Source organism: Gossypium arboreum, chromosome 3, assembly GCF_025698485.1.
Source record: "Gossypium arboreum isolate Shixiya-1 chromosome 3, ASM2569848v2, whole genome shotgun sequence".
Lineage (NCBI taxonomy): Eukaryota > Viridiplantae > Streptophyta > Magnoliopsida > Malvales > Malvaceae > Gossypium > Gossypium arboreum.
The window spans coordinates 93,522,689-93,537,331 of record NC_069072.1 but is presented as its reverse complement, the minus strand read 5'-3'; the positions used below and the strand labels follow the sequence as shown (position 1 = coordinate 93,537,331).

General features: G+C 30.9%; 2 protein-coding genes across 2 annotated transcripts; both read left to right on the top strand.

The window, feature by feature from the left end:
* The first annotated feature begins 2,926 nt into the window (after positions 1 to 2,926).
* On the top strand, positions 2,927 to 7,325 carry LOC108457805 (bifunctional nuclease 1-like). Its single transcript, XM_053025786.1, has 11 exons — positions 2,927 to 3,216; positions 3,468 to 3,788; positions 3,901 to 4,071; positions 4,160 to 4,209; positions 4,360 to 4,416; positions 4,571 to 4,636; positions 4,761 to 4,835; positions 5,590 to 5,708; positions 5,826 to 5,917; positions 6,798 to 6,862; positions 7,009 to 7,325. Exons 2-10 carry the CDS (start codon positions 3,485 to 3,487, stop codon positions 6,857 to 6,859), a joined length of 996 nt encoding a protein of 331 aa, XP_052881746.1. The 5' UTR covers positions 2,927 to 3,216; positions 3,468 to 3,484; the 3' UTR covers positions 6,860 to 6,862; positions 7,009 to 7,325.
* Positions 7,326 to 8,955: 1,630 nt separating this feature from the next.
* On the top strand, positions 8,956 to 13,643 carry LOC108457771 (phosphatidylinositol/phosphatidylcholine transfer protein SFH8-like). The gene is made up of 14 exons (XM_017756900.2): positions 8,956 to 9,288; positions 9,557 to 9,845; positions 9,948 to 10,047; positions 10,252 to 10,518; positions 10,636 to 10,713; positions 10,844 to 10,945; positions 11,044 to 11,093; positions 11,182 to 11,281; positions 11,386 to 11,451; positions 11,533 to 11,646; positions 11,846 to 11,981; positions 12,436 to 12,827; positions 13,098 to 13,172; positions 13,286 to 13,643. The coding sequence occupies exons 1-14, from the start codon at positions 9,255 to 9,257 to the stop codon at positions 13,304 to 13,306; spliced, it is 1,824 nt and encodes a 607-aa protein (XP_017612389.1). The 5' UTR covers positions 8,956 to 9,254; the 3' UTR covers positions 13,307 to 13,643.
* Positions 13,644 to 14,643: the final 1,000 nt, after the last annotated feature.

Sequence of the window (14,643 nt, the reverse complement as noted above, 5' to 3'; positions counted from 1 at the left end):
CATAAAATTATTTCAATTCAAAAATCAATCTATTCAAAATATATAATTATCTACCAATTCAATTCATTCAATCAATTATTAAAATATCAATTACTCACCTCAATACTTACCATTTACATTAAATAAAAATTTCAACAATTAATAACTAGTTTCAAATTATAAAAATACAAATCGTAATTTCCGAGTTACTCCTCGTTGACTTTTTCTTTTCCCTTTCTAACCGAGGTTTTCGGCACAACGTTAGCTACGGAATTGAAACAATTGAAATTCATCAATACAATACAATTTCACATTGAATATTTAAATTTTTATTCAACTTTTTCCTAAATTCCAATTTAGTCCCTAAACCGATACTAACTTTATTTCTTCAAAATTAGTTCCATATTTTCATTCAATTTCCACTTTAGACTAAATTCAACTCTTTTATTTCACTTAAATCCCTAAATTTTAATATTTTCACAATTTAGTCCCTATTGCTCAAAACTTATAATTTATTTTACAATTTAAATCCTTTTTCATTTCTAACTTAAAATTCTATCAATTTAACCCCAAATACTTAAATTATCCAACATGAACACCATCTAAAAATTCAATATTTTATAAAATTGCAACATAAATTAAGTAGTATTTAACTCTAGGACTCTAAAAACATAAAATTGCAAGAAAAAGGACTAAATTGACTAACCAATTTAAGCTTAAACCCTTAAAACCCTAATTTTCTCCTCTTTTCTTTCTCTCTTTTCTTCTATGTTCGTTTTCAATTTCCTTTCTTTATTTTATGTTTTAATTATAATAAAATAATAATATAACAATATAATAATATAATAATATAATAATTTCTTAAATAATAAGCAAATGTATATAATTATTATATATATATGTATATAAATATTACACATGTTATCATCAATACCAAACACTTGTAAATTTATGGTTTAATTCCTTATTTAGTCCATTTACTTTTTTCTAGTCTATAATTCAACTTTCTTCCAATATTCAATTTAGTCATCACACCTAATTACTCTTAATTCAAGCTACTCCATCTAGCCAAAACCTAATTAACCACACAACTATCTTCGTAAATATTTTTAATAAATATTTACAAATCCATTTTACGAAAACGGAGACCCGAAAGTACACTTTCTGATACTCGTGACTATCGGGTCGTTACACACTTATGTTATTGTTTTGTTACGAAGTGGTCACTCTACCGCTAAACTTCATTACCTCCCTAATTGTAGTCCTACATAGGAGTCTAAATGGGTTTTAAATGCCAACTTGGATATCCCGTTGTTGGGATGAAAATAGGTTTGGAATTAAATAAATTTAATTTGGACTGCCACGTAGGACATTCAAGTTAGCATTTAAAAACCATTCGGACTGCCACGTAGGACTGTCGTTAGGGAGGTAATTGAGCTTAATGGTAGAGTAACTACTTAGTAACAAAACGATAACGTAAGTGAATAAAACGTAACATTGCAAATATAAATTAATAAAATATAATTTGAGACAAATGAAGTGACTATTTTTGTAATTTACCCTAACTTATATTAATTACTTAAAAGTATTTAAAATTTATATTTCAAATATCATTATATTAAATTATTTAAATATTATTTATATTTTTAATTTTTTACTTTTTACTATTATGTCTAAAAATAACATTTTAATTTTTAACCACAATTTTTAACAATAATGGAAAGCACTAAAAACTAACAAACACACTTTTTTACCATACTTTGCTCTCACACGTTTTCCTAAAAACACTTTTGAAAATATTTTTTAAATGTAACAACAATTGAGAACTAGCCCAAAATCTAAGGTTGGTGCTGTAGTGACCGGTGGATAAAAAATTGGGTAGCAGGGATAAAAAAATTGAGAAAAGAGTTTCATATGTTGATTAAAAGTTTTAATGTTAATATATATTTCCTCTTAGAAACTGTTCACTTGTAACTAGTTAGTACTTATTTCTTTCGACCTAGGTAGTATTCAAATTTGTGTTTCATCATTTAATTTGATATCTCTATAATAACATCATTAGTTGTATTGATGTGATATTGATTGTCAATTTCATAATGACACGTGACAATCTCTCAATATATCATGTGACACACAAATAAAAATAATTTTTAAAATATATATATCTTTTCACATAAAAATGAACCTAAACAATTAATTGTTGAGATTCATTTTAGATGTGTTTTAATAATTTCGTTTTTCTTTTATAAACTATAAAGTTATTTATATTATTATATAATTAAATATATATAATTTTAAAAATTAAAATATATAAATTAATATAAAAATATAAAAATAATTCACACGTGCTTTTTAGTAATTTTATGTGTTTATATATTTTTATAAACTATGAATTTTATATATTTATAAATTATAAATTACAGTTTTATATATTTTCAAAGGCCTTTTACATATTTTAATTGCATATATATATATATATATATATATATATAATTTTGTTATAAATTTATAAATTTATATTTTATATATTTTTCAAAATGATAATAACTTAAAAATTAGAATAATTTAAAATATGTAAAATTACTAAAACACATATTTTATACATAATAAATGATTGTCTAAATTCGTATGTATCTAGACAATTACACGTTAAAATTTATTCTTGATATAAAAGGATTCTATATATATGTTTTATTAATTTATATAGTTTTAAAGAATTCTTTTTTATTTATGTGTGTCATATAACATGTTAAAAGATTGTCACATTCATGACTTAATTAATTATTAACTTATGGTATTAATACATAAGTAGTAACGGAATAAAAATCAGATGAGTACCAAATAAGAATAAATAATCCAAGACTACGGGCAAAATATATATTAACCCAAAGCTTCATTACATCCAAAAATAAATAAATGAAAAATAAGAATATCTTATCTTATGGGTTTTGCCATCTCTCATTCTCGCATCTGATCCCCATCCTGTCGTTTATTTGTTTTACTCTCCAAGCTCTTTTCTCTTCCTTCATTTCCTTCTATCTTTCCTTTTTCTCGCTTCTTCTTTTCGCTTCCCCCTCCCCTCTTCATTTAGATCTTCAAAAGAGAAAAGAACCCTTCAAATTTCGAAGATTCTCCATATATTCGAAGATTCTCGTGATTCTGGACGAACTCGCTGTGATCGGTCATCGTTTCTTGATCTGTATAGTTGTTGTGCCTGCTTCGGAAACCTTTTCTGGTGTAATTTTTTAATCTATTGATTTTACTTTAATTGATGCTTTAATTTTAATGACTTCAACTTGTTTTTGGATTATAGGATCATCCACCGTCTTTAATATTATAAAAATAATTGATTTTTCTTTTAGTTTCTAAATTGGGAGTTCAATTGAAGGAACGTAACAAAAAAATGAACTGTAAATTTCCTTTTTAATATCTTCTCGTGAGGATGTTACAATTTATGATGTTCACTTGTTTGTCTTTATTGGTGGTAGGTGGTGAAAGAGGAAAGATGGTTTCGTTGCAAGGACCGGTGATTTGCCCAGCCGTTCGGAGCAAACAATTTGGGGTTTACATGCCACCGGCGAACGGGCCTTTCCCGAGGGCAAAATTGTATAGAAGTGATATATGGGGATATCGAGGGATAACTGATGGAAAGAATAAGGCGCGTGCTATTTTTCGTCACCTCAAATTACGTAAGTGCAGGACCACGGTGCAGTGTACTTTCAGTTCATCTTCTGATGGGAATGGAAGCATGGCCGAGAATTTCAACGAAAATGATGAAGACTATGTAAATTCCAGTGTGCTTGAAGCTGGTATGTGGATGCTAATTCAGCAACTACTATTTTTATTGTTGATGCCTTTAAAGTCTATAATTGTTGGATATATGGGCGATAAACTTTTGTGTTTCATATTTGTTTTATATAGTTGAGGTGAGGAGTGGAGCTGATGGATTCATGATTAAAATGAGGGATGGTAGGCATTTAAGATGCGTCCATAACAATCCTCAAGGTGGGCATCTGCCGGATTATGCACCACACCCTGCCATCGTTCTGAAGATGGAAGATGGGACCGGTCTTCTTCTCCCAATCATTGTTTGTATGTGACCTTACATGATTCCAATCATTTGGCTCCATATGTTACTTTCTGGATTCATATTTAACTTGAATTGTGGTTTTAATTGCAGTGGAGATGCCAAGTGTGTTGCTCATGGCAGCAGTGCGCAATGTCCAAATTGTATGTTATTGTTTTCTCTCCCCCATTCAGTCAGGGCTTTTTCTGTTTTTTTGGCCATTTTCTATATATTGAATTTGGAGTTTGGACTTCTTCATTGCCTGCTTTTTTATCAAATGCTAATGCCAATAATGTTTTTGCCATTGACTTCAGGCTAGACCTACCATGTATCAAGTAGTGAAGGACATGATTGACAAGATGGGCTACACAGTATGATTCCTTCTCTTTTCCAGTTCTTGTCTCTTGATATCTTATTTCATATTGCCACTATGATTACCAGAGGATGCCATCTTATTTTTCAACAAGTCTTTAATCCTTTGAGATCTGGGTTCTGAATTTGTGATATCTATCTTGTTGTTCTCAGGTAAAGCTTGTTAGAGTTACTAAAAGAGTGCATGAGGCCTATTTTGCTCAGTTGTACCTCACAAAGGTATGTATCTACTTCAAATGGGACTTCTATTCATTCCTTTCCACTTTTAGTGCATTTGTCTGACTTGTTACTCTGGGATATTCTTGTAGACTAGTCTTGACTGACCATGTGGATGTCCTAACAGGTAGGTGATGAGTCAAAGTCTGTCATTTTTGACCTCAGGCCTTCTGATGCCATCAACATTGCCGTGAGATGCAAGGTACCCTTTATGTGTAATTCTGTAGTTTTATTAATTTGTTACCAAATGGTTGTTGGAGCATTTGATGGTGGCAGTAGAGTATCTCGAATGTAACTGTTTTAGAATTGCATCTACCAGGTTCTTCAAGTACTACATATATTATGAGGAGGTCTTAGGTGGATGCTTTAATAATCCTTGTTGAAGCATATTAAATTATTTAATAAGTGATTGTTTTGACTTCATGCTTTAAAATCTTTGGTAGACAGTATTTTCTAACAGCTAAACATGTATAAATGATTCATAATGCTGATTAATAATTTCAAAGTCTGTGTTGATCAGAAAGAATACCGAAGATATGGTTTTGGATTCTTTCGCATGTCTATGCCAGTTCAATGATTGAGGTCCAAGGATCTCTCAAAATATGTTACCTTCTCGTTGTTGATCGATATGATGGCAGAAATGCTGTATCCTTTATAGAGAAGCATTCTTGTTGCTAACTACTACACTTTTGCAATGACCTCATATTGGTTCTACCATTCTTTTTGGTTTTCTTGGTCACCTAAACTAGATTGTTTAGTGAGATATGGTTTAAACATAAATTTTCACATATCTATTTTTTGTGTTCCATTTCTAGGTTGATTAAATTAAGATATGCTCTAAACATAAAATTCATATACCAAATTTTCTGATACATTCTGGGATAAATTAATTCCTACTTGAATGTGGAAAATTTTCAGAAAATATGACATTGGAAACCTATTGATACACTGTGCAGGTATCTATACAAGTGAACAAGTACTTGGCATACAGTGATGGGATGCGAGTGATTGAATCAGGGAAACTATCAATGCAGTCTCCAGCTTCAAATGGGATATTATTCACTGAACTGGACCGGTTAGTCTTGAAACCTCTTTTGGAGATAGTATTTGCTTTCTTGATTGAATTTGACATGTTAACACTTGCACGAGATTCTTAATCTAAAATGCCAAATGCTTTGACTTATGGTTTCAGGCCAAGTGGTCAGCATTGTCTTGATACAGAGGAATTTAATATGGTCTGCAAATTAAATGAGGCTATCAATCAGGAACGCTACAAGGATGCTGGTACTCTTCCTCTCACTCTCATCATCCAATAACCCCTGACTTAGAGTTGAGTTTTTTTTTTTCCAATTTTTATGGAAAAAAAAAGATCCAAGTTCTTTTAGGTTGCTTGTCTCACTGACAATGTCCTTGATTCGGAGATTGTTTTGATGAACTGCTTTTAAGGATGGCAGCAGGTTGCATAATTGCAATTTTTGTTAATTTTGAATATGAATCTGAATCTGTAAATTTGCTTTAAAATCCAGATTCATTTATTATTCACATTAAATCCGAGTATTACTATTTGAATTTGAATTCATTAAATAATATGCCAGATATTCACTTTTAGTAAGGTCAAGAATAATTTTTAAATAAAAACTTTGAGGAGTAAAGTGAATGATGGATTGGAATTTTGGATATCCAAATCCAAATCTATTGATGCAAAAGTAAAGCGGATTCAGGAGAAGGATATCCAAGTCCAAATTTGTTATTAGTAAAAGTAGAATGGATTCAGATAATGAATTTTTAAGGGTTAATATTCACACCCATCCTAAATGTGTTGTGTATAGTAATTGGAATATTCGAATGTACATTATCGGAATCCAGTGAAAGCAATTTGGATATTCACCAATATCTGAATATAAATTACTATAGGCTGTTGCTTTTGTCTTCTATCCTAAGAGTAACTCTATATCTATTTTAGTTGCGAACTAAGATAAAGTAAATGTATTTGTTGGCTTGATTTTAATTATGTCAGGGCCAGATCTTAAGATAGTTGGATATCTATGAAGAGATGGGTAGTGAACTATAATTGTAACATGACCTTTCTCATCTATTTTTTTCCTGCATGATTTATTTTCTCCTGTTAATATCTTAATGATCCTAGTCTGATGCCCCCTGACAGCTGACTTGAGAGACAAACTTCGTAAATTCCGGGCTCAAAGGAAGCTGAGGAAATATACATAACAGGTGATATACTAAACCCAAATTCGAGTGAATCCTGAAGGTCTAATGGAGTTCCATAGTGGTCTTAGGCTCCCCTTTTCCCCTTTTCTGATTTTTGACTTGGAGCAGCAGTGAATTGACAGTAAACAAGTTTTTTTTTTTTGTCTCAGTTGTCCCTGGTGACTTCAATTGTAAATAGGAATTATTATTGGAAGCTGATAAACTGGATGGTGGCTGGCTACGTAGAGCAGCAATCAGTTTTCTTAATCTTCTGCCAAAGATGCATGTATGTATGTAACTATAACTAAAATCTGTGAATATATATATATATATATATGTATGTAACTATAACTAAAATCTGTGAATATATATATATATATATATGTACAGTACAGATGCAGTTTAAAATTGGTGATTTTCTATCTTATATGTTTCAGCACGTTGATTTATGCTTATCATTTTATCATTTAGGACTGAATTTGCATAATCGTGTTTCTGTTTTTTTTTGGGTAAATTAGTTTTTGTATAAAATATTATATATTTATATAAAATTTAAGACATTATATTGTGTAATTTTACATCATGTTAAAAATGATAATTTACTATTTTTCGTACAATCAAAAACCAGGATTTTGGGTGCTCATCTGGATCTGGTCATGGTGGATTTCTGTTCAATAAATTTTTATAACGATTTTCTGATAATTAGAAATATGTCGTAGCTAAAATGTAAGTTGAAGAGCCATCACATCAGTAGAAAATGAAATTCTTTAATAGGATTAATATCACCCATTGAAATTTCACAGGTTTAAAGTCTATATGAAAAAAGAAAAAATTAAAATAAATTAAAAAACATAAATGTTAAATCAGGTGATATTAGTTTTACTTAAAATTAAAATTTATGTTTACTTATTTTAATAATATTTTTTAAAAAGAAAATAGTTGATGTTCATATAAACAGAACGATATGGTTGAAAGGATAGAATTTTGAAAATTCTAGTGTATATTTTATTTACCATGAAAACAGAAATGGTATTGTAAAAAAAAATAGTTTCCTGGGATTCCACTATTCTTTGGATTATCTTTGAAATTATTTTTTTACGAGTAACTTGTAAAAGTAAATTAGAAGTATAAAAATATTTTGATTTGGCTACATCTTCAAGGAACATTTTTTTTCTATTGAAAATACATGTGACTTTTATATTTAAATTTTTTTGGAAAGAATTGAACTCGTAAGGGTATTTATAATTTAGTTAAAATTAAATTGATCTGATTCGGTTAATTGGCTGGTAGGTAAATTTAGTTTAATCGAAGTCTATTAATGATTTTTTAAATTTTAATTATCGATTAATTTGATTTGAAATCAAGTGATTAATCAAAGTAACTGAAATAAATAAAATATATTATATATAATATATATTTTGTGTTAGCAATTTATTTTTCGAAATATTATTTTTATATTAACTGAATAAATAATATATAATACATAATATATTTTTAAATTATTAAAAAAAGAAAATATATATTTTATATGTTTTATATTTATTTTGATCAAAAGACAAAATATATAAATTTTGATTAATTCGGTAACTAACTGAATTAATCGAAATATTTGGATTTGGTTAACGGTTAAAAATTTTTACATTTTGGCAATTCGATTATTAATAATTTTGTTTGGTTAATAATTAAACTGGCTGATTGAATACACTTATTAAATGTTGAGTTTAATATAGAGAATATTTTCGAAAACTTTGAAAGGAAAAATAATATTTTTAAATTAAATGATAAGTTAGATGTTATTATCATGTTGAATCGGACTTCACATTTAAAATAAAAATAAAAATTCTTAAAGCTGAAAAGGTACCATGGTAAGAGGAAAGTATTGCTATCTGTAATCACCATGTTTGACATAGGTTGTTAAAAAACTGGTTTATATTTTTAAAATAATCTGAAAAATAAACTGGAATTTTAAATAATTTATTCTAAATATACCCTTTGAAATTTAAAAGCGGAGGATAAAAAATTCAAGGCGCCGACAGAAACTCGTTACAAGTCAGCGAACTCCCGCCAAGGATATCAACAGACGACAGCTGTGTAATTAAGCCACCTGTCGAATTTTCAATAGCGGGACCCACCCTTCCAACGTTTTCAAGCAATCGATAACGGACCCCAGTGTCCCTACACCCTATCTCTTCTCCCCTCTCCTCTGCGTTTCGTATCCGCTCGTCTGTCGTTTGCTTCGTTCATAACTAAATGAATTCATCTACTCATTACAATTTTCCTTTTTACGCTTTGCCATGTGTGTCTAAAGCTTCAGCTGCCACCTTAATTCCGAAGATCTAGCTCTTTGAACTACCCTTTCTTTTAGATCCCAATTTGTGATCTTTAATTCTTTGTTACTCTCATTCATCCTTCAAGCATGTCCGGTCCTCTAGATCGTTTCGCTAGGCCCTGTATGTGAATTTCTTTATTGTTTTTGCATTTCCTATTTTACTAATAACTTGATGGTCGTCAGCACCGTTTTTGTTTTTATCACTTATGAATTCTAATTAATGTCTCAATCGTCCGTTCATAATTTTTTACTTATTAGTTTTCCTGATTGATACTTGCTGTTACTTTTGTTTAAGTCCGTTATAAGTGGAATTAATATTTCAGGAAGTGCCCTTTTAAATTCATCTTGATTCCATCGTGAATGAACTTCTTTTTTGATCATGTATGTAGGTTTTGAAGGTAATAATGATGAAAGAAAAGATAGGAAATCGGATTTCGAAATCTCGGAAGATGATAAGAAGACTAGAATTGGGAATCTTAAGAAGAAAGCAATGAAGGCGTCGAGTAAATTCAGACGTTCTCTTAAGAAGAAAAGTAGTAGGAGGAAAAGTGATCTATCTGTTTCGATTAAGGATGTCCGAGATATCGAGGAGTTGCAGGCTGTTGAAGCTTTCCGTCAGGCATTAATCGCTGACCAGTTGCTTCCTTCAAGACATGATGATTATCATATGCTACTCAGGTAGGCTGCGATTTTCGCACTGTATAATTAGTGATGCTAGATTGATTTAGTTTACTCTGTGCTTAAGAAAAATTCTCTCTCTCAATCGGTGTTTTCATGCAGATTCTTAAAAGCAAGGAAGTTCGATATTGAAAAAGCAAAGCACATGTGGGACAATATGCTTCAATGGAGGAAGGACTTTGGAACTGATACTATTTTGGAGGTGATCTCATCTTATTGCAGGAATACTCAAATCCTTTATGGGATTTTTGTTAATTACTGCAGTCAATAGTTGATTCTAAGTCTTGAGGACATAGGCACATGGTTAAATTTGTTTTTTTTTTCCCTACTTGTTTATTCACTTTTCCTCTGGTTTCATATGGAGCAATGCTGTCTCTAAAAATATTTGATATTATGATTTAATCAGGATTTTGATTTCAATGAGTTGGATGAAGTGTTGAAGTACTACCCTCAAGGTTATCATGGGGTGGATAAGGAAGGAAGACCTGTTTACATAGAATTGATAGGAAAAGTTGTACCTGATAAGCTCATGCGAGTTACAACTTTGGAACGGTATGTAAGATACCATGTGCAGGAATTCGAGAAGTGTTTTGCAACTAAGTTTCCGGCTTGCTCCATTGCTGCAAAGAGACACATAGATTCCAATACAACTATTTTGGATGTTCAAGGCATGGTATGTTTTGATGCGGTATTTTAGATTTTGTAGTCTTCCCTGGCATCATTTTATGTCTACCTTGTAAAAGTTTATTGCATTTACATATTGCTCATCCCCAGTCATTTTTTCTTGTAGGGTCTTAAAAGCTTCAGCAAGTCTGCACAAGATCTTGTTAGGTGTCTGCAGAAGATTGATGGTGATAACTATCCTGAGGTAGGTAGATTGTCTCGGTTGCTAATGTGCTCAGATGTGTTATGAAAAATGGCTCGTTGTTTCAGCATTGACAGAAATCTGTCAGGGACCAAAATCAAGGTTATCCCTTTTAATTATCTTCTCTCTGCAGACTCTTTGCCGAATGTTTATCATCAATGCTGGTTCTGGTTTTAAGATGGCCTGGAAAGCTGTCAAATCTTGTCTTGATTCCAAAACAGCTAGTAAGATTAATGTAAGTTCAATATTTTCTATAGTTTGGCTTTTTAATTTTCGTTGAGGTTTCTACTCCTCAGTCAACTGAATTTACCTCATTTCCAAAAATTCTCTCAGGTCCTTGGTAGCAACTACCAGAGTAAGTTGCTTGAAATTATTGATGCAAGGTAACTAAATTTGTTTGTTGCATATATGTTGGTTAGTTCACATTCAATTGTATTGTCTACTAAAGTTCTTGATATCAATTAAATTTAGTGAGTTACCGCAGTTTCTGGGAGGTAGCTGCACCTGTGCTGATCAGGGAGGTTGTATGAGATCTGACAAAGGTCCCTGGAAAGACCCCAACATATTAAAGGTCTGATTACGCTGTGGCTAAACTTGATCTGATTGTATGATCCCTTTCTTTCTCAGTGTTATCTCATATATGTTTTACTAATATGACTGAATGTCTTCATAAAGATGATTGCCAATGGTGAAGCGCTATATTCCAGACAGATTGTGACAGTTTCAAACAGCGAAGGAAGGGTAATTGCCTATGATAACCCATGTTAGAGTCACTAGATTGTCTTTCACAGTGAATCTCATTTATTTATCATCCTGGGTCAGATAAAGAGTAGCGACACATCTACAGCTGAATCAGGATCTGAAGTGGAAGAAATTGTTTCTCCTATGCCAACTAAAAGCTATTTACATCCTCTATTGGCTCCTGTCAGTGAAGAGGTATGTGCTTGCAAATTGTAATGAATGATTATTGGCATAAAAGGATGTCATTCATTACATTCCAGATGTTTAAAACATCACCGAATACAAGGATGGTCTTTTCGTCTGTGCAAGAGTGCTTTCACTGAATAAAATAACACTTAGAATCTCATGCTATAAATTCTCAAATCTTGAACTAACTACTATGATGTTTGTATAGGCTAGAATGGCTGGTAAGGCGGTTTCTGCTGCTGGTTCATTGGAGTGTGATGAATATGTTCCCATGATTGACAAGGTTGTAGATTCTGAGTGTGAGATACAAGTATCATCACATCAGAGTCCATTTATTTCTGAAGGTTAGCAATACGAGTTGTTTCTAAAATCTGTTCTTTTAATTGACCAATATGACTGGCATGTACAGAAGAAAGTATTTTGCATACTGCATGCCATCTCAGCTATAAATAGGTTCGTTTATATTGGAACTTTTGCTGCAGGATCATCCTGCATTTAAATATATGCTTAAAGTAAAATTTTGTTGCCTTCTAAATGGTCTTGCAACAGTTTATTTTACGTATTCTCTTGCAAGATATACGATGTCAGCGTCAAGATTTATTGAGAACTATTCAGCACCCAAAAGAAACAGTGTTGCCAAGCATTGGACATTTCCTCACTCTCATTTAAAAGCTTTTAGCTCATCATAACAGATTTAATCACATTATGAGAACAGTGTAATCAAACCAGAGCTTGACTATTTTTTGCTATATTTTCAAAATACCCGACTTTGGTAAAGTCCTTTGGCTTCAATTGCAGGGACTCCTATGGCACTGGTAGAGCATACTCCAAAAGGAATCTATGGTCATATCACTGCTCTAGTTATTTCCTTCTTGACCCTTTTTTCTCTTATCCAAACAATGGTGCTGCATCTGATGAAGAAGCCGAGTGTAAGTGATTTGACATGTAGCATTCCTGACCAGCATGTTGAATCAACGTTCAAGGACGAAACTCGTCCTCCTTCACCTGCTCCAAGGTTTACAGAGGTAGACCTGGTGTCATCTGTTGTAAGAAGGCTGGGTGATCTAGAAGAGAAGGTTGAGATGCTACAGTCAAAAAGATTTGAGATGCCTCATGAGAAAGAGGAGTTGCTGAATGCTGCTGTTTGTCGTGTGGATGCATTAGAAGCAGAGCTAATTGCTACAAAAAAGGTAATTACCTCGATCCAGCTTGAGCATAAATGATTTCTTCTATACCACCACCAGGTTGAGACTGAACTTGTAAAAACCATCAATTTCAAGCCTGTCTATCTTGATCTGGGTCATGGCCGGATTGTCATGCTCCTTTTATTAAATGACTCAAGCCTGGTGTAGGAGCAATGTCATTATAGCTTCTTGTTTGATTTGCATTGTTTCTTCTTTCTTGATGATGGGAGTTTTCAATGTGTGGTACTGATTGTGGTTCTAATTATAATTAAGCAGGCTCTCCATGAAGCTTGGATGCGGCAAGAAGAACTCCTGGCTTACATAGATAGTAAAGAAGAAGCCAAGTTTCGGGTAAGTGAAAAGATATATATCAGTGCATGCGATGTGAATGATTTTAATTTGGATAGATAAATGATTGTATGTGTAATGTGTTCTATGCTTGCATGCACACATGCATGATGCAGAAAAAGAAGTTTTGCTGGTAAGATGAGAATGAGGGTGGAGTAGCAAAAAGAAATGGCATTATATTTGGATCATCACTCCATAATTTGTATACTCATAGTCATAGAAGATGGATAACAAACTTTCTTATGGAGGTTTTGTGGATCCCTTTCCCGGTGTGATATATATATATATCAGTGTCTCAAACGAAACGCAATGTGAAAATAAAAACACCAAAACATAGAACACACAGTACATAAATATGCGCCTATGTTTGTCCTGGTTATTGTTTTTGAGGTTTATTGCACAAGTTTATTGTAATATATACTCGTAGAAAATAAATACCACCTTTTCATGATTTCATATTACCTACTTACAGAATTGAGATGAAAGCGGTTAATATAATTTTTTTATAAATTGATTGTGAATTTTTATTTATTGAAAATCTGTTTAGGATAATAAAACTTTTAACTTCCCATCTCTTTTTTTGGACGTTTTGATAAAATGTGATTCAAAATTATAATGATTAAATACATTTTGGAAAAAATTTTAGAAACAACGGTATCGACATATAGAAGAAGCAGACTTTGTTGTAAGGCTTAATACTTATATTTGCTTTTCTATTATATATAATCTTCAGTTTTGATACTTTTAAAATTTATTGGGTCACTTTAACATTCTACTTTTCTTCCTTTATCCTATTACCTCAATCCAAATTTCTGTTAAGTATTTCCATTAAAAAGAGTTAAGTGAAGCAATGAAACGTAAAACAAAAAAACAAAAAAAAAAAAACCTTCAAAAATATATTAAAAATAACGCAAAACATCATTAAAATAACAAAGTTAGAAATTTCTAAAAAGGAAAAATTCATAATTTTCTTTTAAAATTATAAAAAATATATTTTAAATAATAATTACACTAAACTTCAAAAAATTGAAAAGGAATTAAAATTTTAAAAATTAAAATTCTAAAAATAATAAAATTAAGAATTTATTTTGGAATTATAAAAAGTAAAATTATTGAAAAGAATACATCCATAATGAATGTGGATATAGATGCATGTCCATGTTAATTTTGGCTGCATTTTTAATTTGTTTTATATTTTTTATTATTTCAAAATAAAATTTTATTTTTATAACGATTTGAACCTTTTGTATCCAGATTCATTCTAAAATGTATTTTAATAATTTTTATATTTTTAATTTTAAATAAATTAAAAATATTGATTTTAGGTTTTTTAAGTTTAATTTTTACTAAATTATTTTAGAACTTTATTGTATTTTTAGGAATTTTTTGACTTTTAGTAATTTCAATGGAACTTTGGCTTTTGTTTTACATGTAGCCATATTTGATTGACGGATGATATTTTTTAATGGAAATT

Coding starts and splice junctions, on each gene's coding strand:
- LOC108457805 (XM_053025786.1), top strand. CDS start 3,485: ATGGTTTCGTTGCAAGGACCGGTGATTTGCCCAGCCGTTCGGAGCAAA. Junction 3,789..3,900: donor TTCCAGTGTGCTTGAAGCTG/GTATGTGGATGC, acceptor TGTTTTATATAG/TTGAGGTGAGGAGTGGAGCT. Junction 4,637..4,760: donor CTCAGTTGTACCTCACAAAG/GTATGTATCTAC, acceptor ATGTCCTAACAG/GTAGGTGATGAGTCAAAGTC.
- LOC108457771 (XM_017756900.2), top strand. CDS start 9,255: ATGTCCGGTCCTCTAGATCGTTTCGCTAGGCCCT. Junction 10,519..10,635: donor TTTTGGATGTTCAAGGCATG/GTATGTTTTGAT, acceptor TTTTTCTTGTAG/GGTCTTAAAAGCTTCAGCAA. Junction 13,173..13,285: donor AAGAAGAAGCCAAGTTTCGG/GTAAGTGAAAAG, acceptor TGCATGATGCAG/AAAAAGAAGTTTTGCTGGTA.